Genomic DNA, 16357 nt, shown 5'->3' with positions numbered 1-16357 from the left:
TTGAATGTCTTAGTTGGTAGACTCTACCTTATTCATCCAAATTACTATTTTGCACACTGCAGTCAGAACTGTATGGTCATGTGACCAGTGTAAGAGTGCTCAGTGTCCAAATTAAAGACCGAAGTTTAGTAACAGACCATTATCATTTTCAATGTGACCTTTTAGTAACACTTCAAAACCAGAACTCCACAAGTCATTGAAAAGCTTTATTTGAGCAATAAAGTACAGGTTAGGAAAACATAATCCAGGAACAAGGAAATATGTTGTACATAGTTACAAGACAATCCAGAGTTTGAGTCAGTGAGGGACACCTGAACAAAACATCTAGTTTGACTGGCAGCTATAGGAAGTGCACAGTTTCTCCAGATCTGTAAAACAGTTGAAAAGAATAAGTCAAATACAGTTATCAGCCATAATTCCACTTTGTGAGGAACCGTACTAACCTGAAGTGATGTCACTGCACTGCCTCAGCACATTCATGGTGTTCATGTACCCCATTCCTAAAAACTTCTCATAACTGGATCCAGCAGGAAGTTCTTGGAGACACTTTGTGGAGTCTTCAAAGAGCAGATTCTTTCCAGACTCTGACTCAAACAATTTGAAATTTGTAGTGCTGCCCCTTCCAAACTTGGCCTGCAGAAAAAAAATAAAAGCAAAATAATTAAAATAGAGATAAAATGATGTGAAGTAGAGCAAAATTTGATGAAACGCTAAAACTTATTTGCATTCTGACCTGCTCAGCCTGGAGAACACGAACAAGGTCATTGCGGGTCTCTGGTCGTGTCACCACAGCGTGTGCTGGGGTGGCTGCCAGGTAGCAATCTTTAAACTGTGTCACTGGAACCGAAGGCTTCCTGGGGCAGATTAGTTCATAGTCGCTGCTGGAGAGATTGCGAGCCCATGATGGACCATTTCCTGCAAGAAAGGAGGCACATTTTTAAATGTTACAAAGATGATGGCTGAGGATAAAAGATGCATCAAGTCTTTACCATCGCTGTTTTCTTGTACAGTTGTGTGTTTAATGAAGGCAACGTCACCAAAGCCATCAACAAGGCATCTAAAATTGAGGAGCAAAACGTATTTCATGAAATGTGAAGATTTTGATATTCAAGGGGAGCCAAATTCAAGGTAAGGGACCACATTTATAAATAACGTGAATTAAATATGCTAAAAACAATGTACAGTAGGTTATTATCACTGAACAAAATATATTGGCTTTGTGTCATTGGTGACAAATACTGAATTACATTTAAATTTTGTCAATGCAGAGGGCTAATAAAAGCTACCATAAAGGTCAATTTGCCATAATCACTGCTACCATCCTACCTAAAGGCGCCAGCGTAGCCGTAGTATTTTTCCTCAGCACTGGCCTTGCACTTGAACTCGTCAGTCACAGTTTTGCCGCTGCCGGCGCACTGCGAACAGAATGGGGAGTCGGCCGGCGCGCCGGGAGCACAACCGCTACTGAAGAACTTGGCTGAGGAAGGTGGGAGAGATATTTAACAATGTACAAAGAATGCAGTTTTATTAGCAAAAAGATCAGGTTATGCACTGGGGAATAGTAATGTAATGGGGCAGTGCACCTCTGTTTTATAGTCAGAGCAATTTGAATGTGTCAATAGAAAATATTGAATTAATTTTAGTGAGCAACTTGAGTTTTAACAGCTTTTGTGTTAACTAGTGAACAATTTATTTTGGGTTCAAAACTTTTTTTTAAGAATGTGGCTTGAATTCAGAAAGTGCCCTTGTGGCTTATGAAGGGAGTCTTTTCAAATGTCAGTGTTTCGTTTGAAAAGAGTAATTTAAGTGCAAAATAATGTTCCAAAGTACCACTAGAATAAGTCTGAACTACGACTGGTAATTGAAGTTATATTTCACTTGTGAAGGGGATTTGACTGTATGCAGCAGGGTGTTATTGATAATCCTTAAGGTGGTGACAACACTATGGTCTTCTAACAGCAGGCTTCAAATAAAACTACAATGTTTCACTCTGCCATTAGGATTATGCATCATTTGATCCGAGAAAGTAGTTTTATTAAACATCAATTGTTTAAGTATCTTTGTGAAATAATCAGTGAAAGGCTGATATCACTAGCATATAGGATTTATAATTTAATTAGCACTTTTGTATCTTGCTAATTGACACCATTTCTGCGTGTTTTACAGTGCTTCAAAGTATAAGCTCTGAAATGGAACAGAGTCTGGAAAACCTGCAGAGCAAGCAGATCAAAAATGCTTGACAAAAATTTGATTTCCCCCATAACAAAATAAAAGTACTTACTGAAGTCAGTCATTAGTTTGCTTATAGATTTCCCCCATTGGAATGTTCCAACCAGCCGTTCTGCCAAAGCCCGTGTGGCAGGACCTCATCCCCCTCAGATTGTCCCAGGTCACCCCTGAGCCCCTCTTGACCACAGCAACAGCAAAGTAGGAGGCCGATTCTACATGAAAATATCAAGAGCAGTGCTTGCCAGATAGTCAGAAATAAGTGAATGATCAAATTCATGCATATGCAGGAGGTGGATATCAATGAAGGTGGTCCAATTGGGTGCCATCTAGTCCAGCTGTCAATGTTTGTCACCCTTCTGGTCTAGCTGCCTGTGATCAAGCTAAGAGAACACAGTTGCTTACCTTCAGGTATGCTGCACATTACTGTGGAGAGGAAAAAAAAAAAAAAAAAAAAAAAAAAGTCATAGAATTCAGTTGCTTTCTTTACAATGTCATGTATTTGTGTAAGACAACTCTTCTACTCTTGCACATTTGTCAAAAAAATGCACCTCTGCAAGACAGTCTTATGCTGCGCCACAAGATACCAACTGTAACTATAAGCTAAATAGTTGCTCTCATCTAGACTACCACAAATATTTTGTAGTCTTGTGTGGAAACACATGGCTAGCATATCTTACAAAGCATTTCTAAGAACCTATAGGGGGCGCTACAAATCGCATTTCCTTATGTACCTTCGTTGTACTGCTCCACCATGGCTGGAACCAGACCACACTTCCCAGCTGAGAACACCTCTCCTCCATCAACTGCCATCGCATCCGCTTCTTTGCGCTAGAGGAAAGAATCCAAAATGTAATCTAATTTATAAAAAAATAAAAAAAATAAAATAAAATAAAAAAAGCAGGACTTTACCAGGATCATTTTCAAGCAGGCTTCAACTGTGGGGCCTTCCTGGCAAATAATTTTGCAGTCTCCATCCACCATAGAGTTAAAGCTCCATTTGTTACACTTGCTGGTCTCAGCAGCACCCACTGCACACCATGTGATGGCACCGCTTTTGTTAGCTGTAGTGACCTCTGAAAAAAATAAATAAATAAAATTAAGACTGCTTGCCTTATAGGTTCATATGTCATTACTACCTTTTGTCAGGGAGCGCACAATGCCCGTGTATGTGGCACCCAAATACATGAAGGAGTTTGTGTTGTCAGGCAGCTTGACAAGTGACAGTAGAATCTTTAAACATCAGGTTCTTGGCAGGAGCGTATGACTTCGAGTAGAACAGGTTGAAGTCCTGGTTTAAAGGGGGAAAAGTTAAATCACAACTACAATACCAAGGATTGCTGAATAGTACATTGTCAAAAATGGCTCCAGCAGAAACATGTATGTCAAGTTCAGCAATCAGGCAACATTTAGATGGTTCTTCATTAGCAAGTCTTAATCAGTTCACTGAATTACCCTCAATAAATTGAGTTACTTAACCTGCTTTTTAAAAGTAACTCCGGTGTAAAACTTATTGTTCAGAGGGCGCATGGAGGGAAAATCTTGGCACAACTAAACTTCAGATGGTTCTTTGGCTAAAATAGAAAAAGCACATTCTGAAAAAGTACATTCCAAATAACCTTTTTGACAACACTTCAAGTTGGTTGAAAAAGCTGAGGAAATTGGTGAAAAAAAAACCTCAATCCACAAAGCCATTAAACTGCAAGTCTCAGCCTTTGGGATAAAAAAAAAAAATAAAAATAAAAAAAAAAGTCCCTTTTATCAAATGCTGTTCCCTTACATTAATCCTGTGCTAACTCACCCATACAAACTGAGGTAGAAACTATTCAAGTGGGCTGAGTTACTCCCTGCCTTGATGGGAAAATAGCTGTTCAACGAACCAACAATTTCAAAGAACAAGAGACTCACGTGTATTGTAGTAAATCGCTGTTCACTTTGTTTAAATTTTCACAGAACTATTAAAACACTACATGACACTGCACATTAGTGTTACCAATTGTTTTTCCTCCTGATAAAGAATATTTGAGCTTCCACAAGTGCAATCAATATCAGGAGTCACATTTAGAGTGGAATACAATTTCAGGAAGTTATTTAAGTTCTTGTGTGTAACTGTTTTATAGATGCACACCAAACTTGCAAATATGTAGTTTCCCATTCACTTCTGTGAATAAGATATTCTCAGAACACTCTGCATCCACTTTTTCAAAGAGACATTTTGTGGAAATGAGGGTGCCAAAGCATGATTTTATTTCAAAGCAAATAACTTGATGTTTCATATACTGTAAGTGGCGGGAGGAGCCATAGCCCTGTTTTGCTAGTACTTCTTGCTCACCCCAGTATGAACCATTTACTTTCCTAATAGAATTGCTATCGTGACATCCAGTGGACACATTCAGAACAGCAGTTTAATTTTTACACCTGCCAGACTCATCTGTTGGGCACTATGCTTGACATCCCTGTTCAACATTAAGTCATAATTGAGATTGTAAATTGATTTAACATTTGGTAAATCCATTATAAAAATTCCTTAATTATTATTTTTTTAAACTACTGAAAAAAGGTGGTCCTGGAACCAATAGATTGACACTGATTCTCAAACTGCATTAGAGTCATGCATCTTACCCGCAATGTTGTGAGGCTTCTCCAGATTAATTCTGCCAGCTGTGGGTCCTTGCAGGTGACGACAGCATGAGCTGGTACTCTGGCCAGGTGGCATTTTTTGTAATAGTCCATGGGTGCCCTGGTGTTGTCAGGGCACAGCAGTTCGTAGTTGGCCTTGTCGCCATCTGCAGGTGGGAAACAGCATGTTTACAAAATGCAGCATTTTCCTGCAATGCTCAGTTTTGACAATGTTTGCAGACAACAAACTTTCCATGTAAGTTTACATTATTCAACCTACAGTTTAAAGCAGAAAGGAAAACTGCGAAAATGTACTTCATGTAATATACGGCTCCGTAACACTCTTTGGAACTCACCAGGCACAGTCAGATGATTCACAAAAGCCACATCCCCATTTTCCACCAGGCACCTACAGGAACAGTTCTCATCAATTACCATATATCCAGACATTATGCTTGGAAAAGATGGATGCAAACTGACTGGAAAGCACCGCTGTAATCGTAGTAGGGCTCATTGTGGGACCGTGAGCAGTCTCCCTTGCAGCCATCACACAGTTTGGTCTCGTTGGCCGCTCCGGGGGCACAGCTTTTAGAGAAGAAGCTCGCCACCGCTAGGGAGAAAGAAAAAAAAATAGTCTGTCATGAGACATGCTTGGATGTCAAACTAACTTGTAAAGTATAGTATTTAGTAGTTAGACATTTTTGGTCATTTCTGTATGCTTTTTGTAACATTTAATGTAAGTGGACTGACAATCTCTTAAGCAGTTTGCCAGTAGGTGCACCCCATACTACTTACATTAATTCACCCAAAAAGCGACATGTTTTATAAAAAGTAGTCACATGGGTAGGTCTAACAAGCCTGCTAGAAGTCACAAGTTTAGTATGAAGCCTGGCCCGCGGGGTGTTTCCAGCTGAACCTTGATATCTGTCAGTCTCCTTGCTGCGAAATTGTCACCATATTGTAGTTTATTTTTGGGATTCAGATCTATGATCATGAAATTCGCCAAGTGTTTGAGCACAGCATTGGTTTATACAACCCTTACTACTCAGAACATTAACACATGTTACATAACCTGCTCGCGGAACCTTAGATACAACCACAATACATAATTGAAATTAAACCCATGTAAATCCACTACAATGCAAAACACTCCACACTTAATCTGTTTGGTACAATTTAGCTGCGTGACATTTGATTTACAAAACTTTAAGGGAGGTCGTCACAGAAGTAAATAGGGTAGGAGTCAAACAGTCAGGGTCTGATGTAGGGGGTTAATAAGTTGTCTCTTATCAGTTACTTTACATGCAGTCAGCTTTTGGCCCAAAAAGTTTGGACATCCCTGGTCTTTAACATGCGAGATGGCTTGACAGCTGTCACTCACCCTCCTCAATTGGTTTGTCGTCAGTGCTTTTCCACTTAAGTATATCCATTGAGACCAGAGTTCCAATTGGAATGTTCCAGCCAGCAGATTTCCCCAAACCGGTGTGGCAGGATTTCTTCCCCTCCAGCTCTTGAATGCCAAATCCGGTGCCCTTTTTAGCCACGGCCACCGCATAGTAACAGCTCTCGGACGCTAAGGTCAAAAAGGTTAAATTCCGTTTGAAACATTTTGATAGTCAAATGAACTTCAAATTAAATAGTTATCTTACGGGAGCCATAGATCTCAGCAATAATGGGATGCAGTTCGTAGTTCAGTCCAGCAGTGTAAATATCTCCTCCATCCAAAGTGATTGCATCTGCCAAACCACCCTGTCAGACAACTGATATTTAGATAAACTTTTCAGGGACCGTTTCTGCATAAGATTTCTAAACTGAATTATAAATGTATTCAATGAGAAATGTAATAAAGTGAGGCTCAATTGGAGGTCTCACTCTTTTCAAATCTTTACGCTACATAGCATCATTTTCCACAGATACACATTGCCAAACAGATAACTCCTCCATCCAAAGCAATATTATCTGCCAAACCACCCAGTCAGACTACTATTTAGCTAAACTTGTGAGAGATTGTTTCTGCATCAGATTTCTAAAAACAGCAGAGAATTTATATCAGACCAGGGGTTCATAACCTTTTTGGCCTCAGGGCCCAACTTTTCCAATACAAATCTGAACATTAAATTAGTAATCTTACTCTTGATTGTAATCATATTCAATATGTATTTCAAACTATATGAAACCATGTGTTGATCAAAGATAACCCTTAGGTCAAGCTGATTAGAGAACTTGGTACCAAATATACTGTTCAAGGGCCTTTAAACAAAGATCCACTTGCATACAATGTTGCGATAAAATAAATTCATAATGAATATTTTTAACCAAACTGTCAAAATAGTTACCACTTTGGTCTACGATTATACGGTAAATCGGTACTGTTAAAGTACCGCAATACCAATTGAAATCTGTACTTATCTGCCTGTGAAAAATACCGGTACTTTTCTTTCATCTGAATGCCGCTGTGACTACAGAGCCGAGGCACATGTTGAAAGTCAAAAGGCACAGTGCAGTAAGCGATAACATCTTGGAGTGGAAGAAGGGCAAAAATGACAGCATTTCTATTGGTTAATAAAAAGGGTGCGTGAAGCGCAATATTGAAGTATTTTGGCTTCAAAACTAACAATAAAAGGTGACGCCGTGCTGCAAGTGTTGCTTTAAAACATGCCTCGCTAAACATGGCGATTAGCATTACCACCTTTGCTTCAAACTTAAACATTTAAATAAGCATTCAGATCTGCACAATGAGTTATAGTGACCGGTAATTTAGTTACACCTGTCCTGTTCAGCTCTGGTGCAGACCGTAGTCGAGGAGCACAGGGCAGATGTTCCCTTCTGGGCTGTTTTTGTTGAGGGGAACACCCCTATCTTTACAATGGCAAAAGGTCTGCTCAGCTCCACTTAGGGGTCAGAATGACGAGGCCACCTGGTTGTTGCATTTTTACTTTTGCAGGACACAACCAGACCCGTTCACCTCTGCACAGTGCACGCACTCCCTCCCTTTACTCACCCACTTAGCCAACATTCTTGCAAACACAAAGATGACTCGAGTTAAACAGCTCCCCTGTTGTACACATGTAGATGCAAACACAACTGCTTGGCTAGATGCCAAATATTAGCATCAACTAATGCAAGTGAAATTATTTAATTGTGTAACAAAATGCTACAATGTGTTTTACCTGCTTCATGGCTTATCTGTACATTAATCCATAGTTTTGTACTTCATTGTATTTTTCTTAAAGCACAAACCAGGCATGGCAACCATAAATCATTTAATATGTAAAACGTTTTGTTTATAGCAGACTATGCAATATAGAAAAAATTGTTCTTTGAGTGCAACAAGAAAATCCCAATGTGTTTATGCCTTTTAATTTGTATTTTAACCTTGTAAAATTGTTATTAGAGTGCAATAGGACACATGTTCATTGTATTGTAGGATTGTCTGTTAAAATAAAAGCCAATATTGAAATTTTTTGTAGTTCCCTTTATTTGGAAAAGTATCGATATACATTTTGTTACAGGTACCAAATTAATGGTATTGGGACAACCCTACTTTGGTCATAACTTTTGCACCTTTACTTTTATGCCCATAGCGCCAGACTTCGGTTTGATTTGTCACTCCTGCCACAAGTGGTGAAAACATGTATTTACAACTGCGACACATAGTTGAAAAACTTTTGGCAGGTCCCTAAGGGGCTCTCGAGTTCCAACAATGGCAGAGTCGTGTATAGAGAGAATATGACCAACTCTGGAAGTTGGTCCCCCGGCATGGCGCCCTGTAGTCACATGAGGCTTTTGACCAGACAATCTAAATGATTGGTTTAAAGCCCCTCACTTGACTACAGGGGACCATGTTGGAAACGAACTCTGAAAACGAGTTGGCTCTGAACAATGGTTAAGAAACATTGTCATAATCCATCTTTGACTAGCATTAACACTGGCATGTTTGAAGAAGCATCCGTTGAACTTTCTGGGTTTTTTTTTTTAGGTAAATATGACATTCATATACCTCTATTATAGAACAATGAATCCTCCACAAAGTGTCATTATGCAGCAAAAGTAGCATTACATAATTGTGTCCACACAGAAGGACTCGCTTGTGTTAATAATAATAATAACGGACACAATTATGGGGCCAATCAGATGCTTTGTACTTTCTTGCACAATATTTTTCAGTCTGCATAATATTGTTTACTTCAATCAATCACTTTGTCATAATAACACTTAAGTCATACATGTCAACGAGATTTTGTTTGAGCTTTGTCTAGCGACATAGAAACTGCATTGAAGTGCAGGTTGACCATAGTTTACAGTATAGCATTTGTCAAGAAGATTGCGAATAGAGGGGCGTGGGAACAGTCAGATGTCTGATGGGTGTTACGTTGATGTTGCAGCAACGCAATGTACGGAGCAGTGATTTTCAACCACTGTGCTGCGGCACACTAGTGTGCCCTGAGATATTGTCTGGTGTGCCGTGGGAAATTATGCCACTTCACCTAATTGGTCAAAAAACATTTTTTGCAAATCAATAATCATAATGTGCCGCTGTCTAGTGCCTGCATTGTGTAGAGCTTGACAATCCCAATATGCAGAGCACAGCGGGAGACAGGTAAAAAAGGTATGCAACGCATAAACCAAAAATTAATAAAAAGGAAAGTCCCGCTAGGAAAAGGCACGGAAGCATGGGGATGGCTATGTAAAAAAAGTAAAACTGAACTGGCTACAAAGTCAACAAAAACAGAATGCTGGACGACAGCAAAAACTTGCAGCGTGTGGAGCAAAGACGGCATCCACAAAGCACATCCGTACATGACAATCAACAATGTCCCCACAAAGAAGGATAGCGTACGCACAACTTAAATAGTCTTGATTGCGAAAACAAAGCAGTTGCGGGCAATAGCACTTAAAGAAGGCGTGAAGCTGCTACAGGAGAACAACAACAAAACAGGAAGGGTCACCAAAATAACAGCGCAAGACAGGAACTAAAGCACTACACACAGGAAACAACAACAAACTCAAAATAAGGCACGGCAACCTGGTGAAGTTTCATTTTTTAACCTTTTCTACTGGTAGTGTGCCTCCGTATTTTTTTAATGAAAAAAATGTGTCTTGGCTCAAAAAAGGTTGAAAAACACTGGTCCAGAGCACAACTATTATTACTTGAACAGTTCTATTGGTTTATTTGAAAAATTAAAATTAAGTGAAAACATTTTGTAAGAAGAGTGTTTGGTAATGTTTGAGTGTAGAACACAAAGACAACAACTCACATGAATGGCAATGATACAATCCATTGAGTTGGTCCTCTTCACACAGGTGAACACAGGCGCTTTGGCTGCGAGGTCCATACATTTCTGGTACTCTTTGTCCGACTTGACGCACCACCTCACCTTTTCCGTGTCAGCAGGGGCCGACCAGACAGCGGCTGCCAGTGGAGACACATAGAGAAGAAAAACCCATCACATATGACCAACAAAGTGTTTTTGCAAGCAAATAGTTTTTACCCAGGCAGGCAAGGAGGAGGTGGACCAGGACGAGAAGGTGCTTCATGGTGAAAGGTCTCCAAGTCAGCAGACTGAAAGGTAGCCTGTGTGGCCTTTTATAGCAAAACTTTGAACTCAAAAACAAAAAAAAGGTGAAAGACACAGCTGGCCCACATTTCCTAATTGAGTATGTGTGTGCTCAGTACACAAAATGTCCTCATGGGGTGCAATCACGCTTTTCCAGCTGATATATGTTGAATATTTATCTCGCTTATCTCACACTTCTATTACTTTTCTCACGCTTAGCTCATTTATAAATGTTAAATATGAATGCTAAATCCAAATGTTGAATAAAGATGTTAAATCTAAATTTTGAATCCAATTGCTAAATCTAAATCTACATTTTAAATGTTAAATATGAATGTTTAATCTAAATCTAAATGTTAAATATAAATATTAGATTTCAAATATAATTGTTAAATCTAAATATAAATGTTGAATTTAAATGTAAAATCAAAATGTTAAATGTAAATATATATATGTTAAATTTAATTTGTATACATAACTTTTTAAACTAAATAGTCAATCTTAATATGAATGTTAAACATAAATGTAGATGTAAATATTGAATATGAATATAAATGTTAAAATCTAAATCCATCCATCCATTTTCTACCGCTTGTTCCTTACAGGGTCGCGGGGGGTGCTTGAGATTATCCCAGCTGCACACGGGCGAAAGGCGGGGTACACCCAAGTCACCCCCTCATCACAGGGCCAACAGAGATAGACAGACAACATTAACACTCACATTCATAAATGTTGAATCAAAATGTTAAATCTAAATCTAAATACTAAGTATAAATGTTAAATATAAATATAAACATTAAATCTACATCTAAATATTGAAATTAAATGTTGAATATAAAAGTTAAATACAAATGTCAATTCTAAATGTAAAATCTAAATGGTAAAATGTAAAGTTAAATGTGAATGTAAAATATAAAGGTAAATACAAATGTTAAATCTAAATGTTAAATGTTAATACTTAATCTAAATAGTACAATTGTTAAATATACATGTTAAATATAATTGCTAAATGTATATGTGAAATATAGATGTTTAGTATAAATGCTTAATACAAATAGTTAAGCTGAGTATAAATGTTATCTCTAAATGGTAAATTCAAATGTTAAATATAAATATTAAATATACATGTTAAATGTAAGTGGCTTAGTGGTTAGAGTGTCCGCCCTGAGATCGGTAGGTTGTGAGTTCAAACCCCGGCCGAGCCATACCAAAGACTATAAAAATGGGACCCCGGCATTACCAGGGAGGTAATGCCATTTAACCCCCAATTCCAACCCTTGATGCACTCAGCATCAAGGGTTGGAATTGGGGGTTAAATCACCAAAATGATTCCCGGGCGCGGCACCGCTGCTGCCCACTGCTCCCCACTGCTCCCCTCACCTCCCAGGGGGTGATCAAGGGGATGGGTCAAATGCAGAGGACACATTTCACCACACCTATAGTGTGCGTGTGACCATCATTGGTACTTTAACTTTAACTTTAAAAGTTAGATATAAATGGTAAAATGTAAATGTTAAACATAAATGTTGCATATAAACATATATGCTGAATACACACGTTAAATATAAATATTTAATCTACATAACAAATCTGAATTTAAATGTGGAATCTAAATGTTAAAATTAATTGTGAAATATAAATCTTCAATTTAAATATTAAATATGAATCTAAATATTAAATTTAATTGTGAAATATAAATCTTCAATTTAAATATTAAATATAAATATAAATGGTCAATAACATATACATTGTAAATATAAATGTTAAATATGAATGATTAATCTAAATACTAAATCTGAATGTGAGCATTACATGTGAAATCTAAAGGTTGAATCTAAATATAACATTTATAAATAAATGTTAAAACTAAATATAAATATTAGATACAATGTTTCATATAAACTATAAATATAAATGTTAAATTGAAATTTTGAATCTAAATGTAAAATAGAAATGTTTTACATTTAATTTAAAACGATAAATGTAAATGTCAAATACAAATCTTTTATCTAAATAGTAAATCTTAGTATAAGTATTACATTTTAATGTTAAATAAATCTTAATGGTAAATATAAATGCTAAATATTAACGTAAATGTTAAATTTGAATGTTTAATCTAAATAATAAATCTGAATATAAATGTTAAAACTTAATGCTAAATTTAAATGTATATGTTACATGTAAAATATCAAATAAAAAAATATTTTATCCAAATGGTAAATCTCAATGTAAATGTTAAATCTAAATACACATTTTGAATATAAATATTAAATATAAATGCTAAATATACATAACTTTTTTTTTTTTTTTTGAGAACTATTTAAAAAAAATACTATTTTAGGCCATCTCTATGCTTACTTGGTGCGCCTATATGTCATACGTCAGCTACCAATAGGAGGTTTTGTAACCTGTAACCCTTTTTTTGGTTTTGTTATTATAAGTATGCCATATACTACATTGAAATCAGTTTGAATCTAGAATCGTGTTGAATCGAGAATCAATTCGGAATTGAATCGTCCCCCCAAGAATTGTGAGGTGCCTAAAGATTCCTAAAATGTACAAACTGGTGCTGAACTACTGGGCTAAATTGCAGAGCTGGGGGTCTTTAATCCACACTAAGAGGGTGATGGGAGAGCACTGGCAACTCCAAGGGACTATCGGTAGAGGGAGGAGGAAACATTTCATGCACTCAGTAAGGAACAGAGCAGTGGAGATAGGATTATGTGATTTGCAGTTGGGCCCTGTGGTGTGTTGGTCACCTGTTCCTCCTTGGATCCTGTCAGAGCCAGATGTGGATCTCTTAATATTAGAGTTAGTGAAAATAATTGATGCAGGTAATCCTGTAGAAGTAACAACAAAACATTTAAAGAACAAATGGTCAGATTACATGCAAATATACACAGACCGTTCCAAAAATATGACTTAATTAAAAGGCGGTAATAGGGGTGAGCATCCCACAGTTGCAAGTACAGCATGGCAAATAAATAAACTATCAGTGTTTAAAATGCACAAGTGGAGAGGAAGAAAGTGTCACCCATATCCTCAAAGACTGCAATAAATACAATGAAGAGAGAGCCATAATGCACGCAAAACTGCCAGAAACTAGAAACGAGGACACTACACTTAAAAGCATATTAAGCTGGGAACATCAAGCAGTGGCAAAAACTGTTTTGGAATTCCTGCAAAAGACTGGACTACACAAAAGGATCTGAGGTGATGAAGGAATTCAAATAAGGACCAGTGGAGGGCAGCAATACGCTTAAGATGCGTCCAGTCTGCCGGAAATTAAAATGAAGAAAAAAAAGATTGTGTCTTCTGGTACCTGTCATGTGACAGGCCTTGTTGTTGTTGTTGTTGTTGTTGTTGTCACTTATGGTTATGGATGTTTGAATCTGTGCGTAGACATTCATGTTGTGTGTTAGAGTAAAACACCCTTAATGATTGTTTGTATCAGGATACATTACACTAAAAATCAAGTTGTGTCACACAAATTATTGTTACATTTTTACTCTCGCATGATTCTTAACTTTATTTTTTTATTATTACCAACACTCCCAAATATATTGTCTATAGGTAGACCTCTCTTGTGATAATTTTTTTTTAAAGGAGACGAGCTTGTAATCCATGTTTATCACGGCGCACACCCATCCATCCATTTTCTACCGCTTGTCCCTTTTGGGGTTGCGGGGGGCGCTAGAGCCAATCTCAGCTGCATTCGGGCAGAAGGCGGGGTACACCCTGGACAAGTCGCCACCTCATCACAGGGCCAACACAGATAGATAGACAACATTCACACTCACATTCACACACTAGTGCCAATTTAGTGTTGCCAATCAACCTATCCCCAGGTGCATGTCTTTGGAGGTGGGAGGAAGCCGGAGTACCCGGAGGGAACCCACGCAGTCATGGGGAGAACATGCAAACTCCACACAGAAAGATCCCGAGCCCGGGATTGAACTCAGGACCTTCGTATTATGAGGCACATGCACTAACCCCTGTTACACCGTGCTGCCCCACAGCACACACATTTACCAAATATATTTGACAATGCAGTCAACATAATTTGTTATTAATGGTTGATCACTCTGTTTTAGCTATATCAGGTGTCTTTAATCACACAGAGCGCTACCCATTTTTGCAACGTTTATTTTAATAGCTTATTTACGTTTCATACTTCATTTGATAAAGCGAATAAGCTTGTTTTGCCATATTCTTAAAAAAAAAAACAACAAAAAATGTTCATTTGCATTTTTTATTTCAGTATTCATTTCTTTGTAGTTCCGTTTTTTGTATCACTTTTAACAGCTACTTTGACAAAAAGTAAGGATTTTGATTTTTGTTCATATGATTTGCAACATTTAAATTGTACTTTCACTATAGGGAAGCAGATCCCCACTCAACTATTGACTATGTTTTGTTCATTTCTCATTAAATAGAGGAATATTGTCTGAATTTAAAGGGGAACTGCACTTTTGGGGAATTTTGTTTGTCATTCACAATCCTTATGAATGATCAGAACACGCTATTCTTTTTTTTATGCATTCTAAATCATTAAACGCTCAGCTAAGAGTCACTGTATTGAGCCTAAAGTGCTCTAAAAAAAAAACTATCAAAAGGCTCCATCATCGAATTATATACACACTGTAATGATATATGTAATGTAGTAACATGCACATGCATAATAACATGTAACTTTGGACCATTTATCCATAATTTCTGCCCTTGTTCCTCTTGATGCATCATCTGCCGGGTTCTCCTTTGAGCCTACATATCTCCACTGATGAGTATCTGTTGCTTCTCTGATGATGGAGACTGTTTGCCAGAGAGGTATGGAATCGACATGTTTAATTACAAATGTATTTCAGAACAGTTGTGCTATCAGTCTAAAAAATGGGCTTGTCCAACTCAAGTTGTAGCTCCTTCTGCAACATTTGATCAACTCAAACTGTAAGAACTGCTGCTGTGATTTCCAGTCGAAGAATTGCTGTCTGCATGAGTGGAGCAACTCTGGTCTTTCCCAAGAAAAATGTAATCTAAACTGTCTCATCCTTGTGGAGCCTCAAATACACCACTACACCATATCCAACTTGACCGGCGGCGAAGAAGAAGGGAAGTTGTGCTGTGAGGGTCTCCAAAAGGTCTGGGTTTCGAACAGTGCTCTACGTTGAACCTTCCAACCACCTTTTAGAGAGGGAATGAGGAATAGCTTCATCCCACCCCAAGCTTCTCCTTCAAAGCTCCTGTAGCATCAGCTAGGCAGGAATGGTGAATGGAGCCATCAATCTTGAGGGTCATAGTGAGCTGACCACTGACAAAACACTGCTTCCTTCCTATCAACATAACATTTCAAATAAATATTGAACAAAAAGGAGCAGAAAGAAGTAAAACGCATATCTGCTCCCCTAAGGAGAGCATGTACTATCTGCTCAAATCCAAATAGATGATGCAATTTCCATGAAGGTTTTTGTAGGCCTTGTAAATGTTAACTCTGGCCTTGAGGGAAAGATGGGGGGGCAAGACTCGTAATATGGCATTAAAGTCTGTTGGTAATGACTACACAATTTGAGTAGGTGGGTTTTAGCTGGTTGTGCATGAAGGAAAAGGTGTAACTTGTTTCCTGCTGATTTGCTTGCATTGAAACTAATGCAGGAAAGACAATATATAAAAAGTTAATTCTCCTGGGATCTTAATGAGCATCATTGAAATGTTTTTAAGTATAGCAATTCAAAGTAAAAAAACCAACAAAAAAACCCCACTACTGCATCAGTGCCTCACTTGGTGTGAACTTCAAAGTTTGATTTTGGTTCTACAATTCTTCACATGCTGCTGGGATCAAAAACACTTTCCTTACAGTTGTGCAAATCTACCTTTTAAAACTCTTGCGCCACTAGCTTTAAGAGTTTTATTTTAGAAGGTCTTAGCAGACTACCTTATTTATCCAAATTGCATATTTT

At 37.7% G+C, this 16357-nt stretch overlaps 1 protein-coding gene across 1 annotated transcript; it reads right to left on the bottom strand.

Moving 5' to 3' along the window:
* Positions 1-227: 227 nt before the first annotated feature.
* On the bottom strand, positions 228-10445 carry LOC133574316 (serotransferrin-like). The gene is given in 18 exon segments (XM_061926464.2): positions 228-368; positions 444-633; positions 734-915; positions 990-1057; positions 1327-1485; positions 2288-2441; positions 2632-2652; positions 2961-3057; positions 3139-3302; positions 3366-3451; positions 3453-3517; positions 4849-5012; positions 5202-5254; positions 5326-5455; positions 6227-6418; positions 6495-6594; positions 10104-10258; positions 10338-10445. Coding segments are annotated over 18 exon segments (2070 nt in total). The 5' UTR covers positions 10384-10445; the 3' UTR covers positions 228-324.
* Between the last annotated feature and the right edge of the window lie 5912 nt (positions 10446-16357).

The sequence above is a fragment of the Nerophis lumbriciformis genome, linkage group LG31 (assembly GCF_033978685.3).
Source record: "Nerophis lumbriciformis linkage group LG31, RoL_Nlum_v2.1, whole genome shotgun sequence".
Classification (NCBI taxonomy): Eukaryota; Metazoa; Chordata; class Actinopteri; order Syngnathiformes; family Syngnathidae; genus Nerophis; species Nerophis lumbriciformis.
The sequence above is the reverse complement of the archived record's forward strand: the minus strand, read 5'-3'. Positions and strand labels throughout refer to the sequence as shown.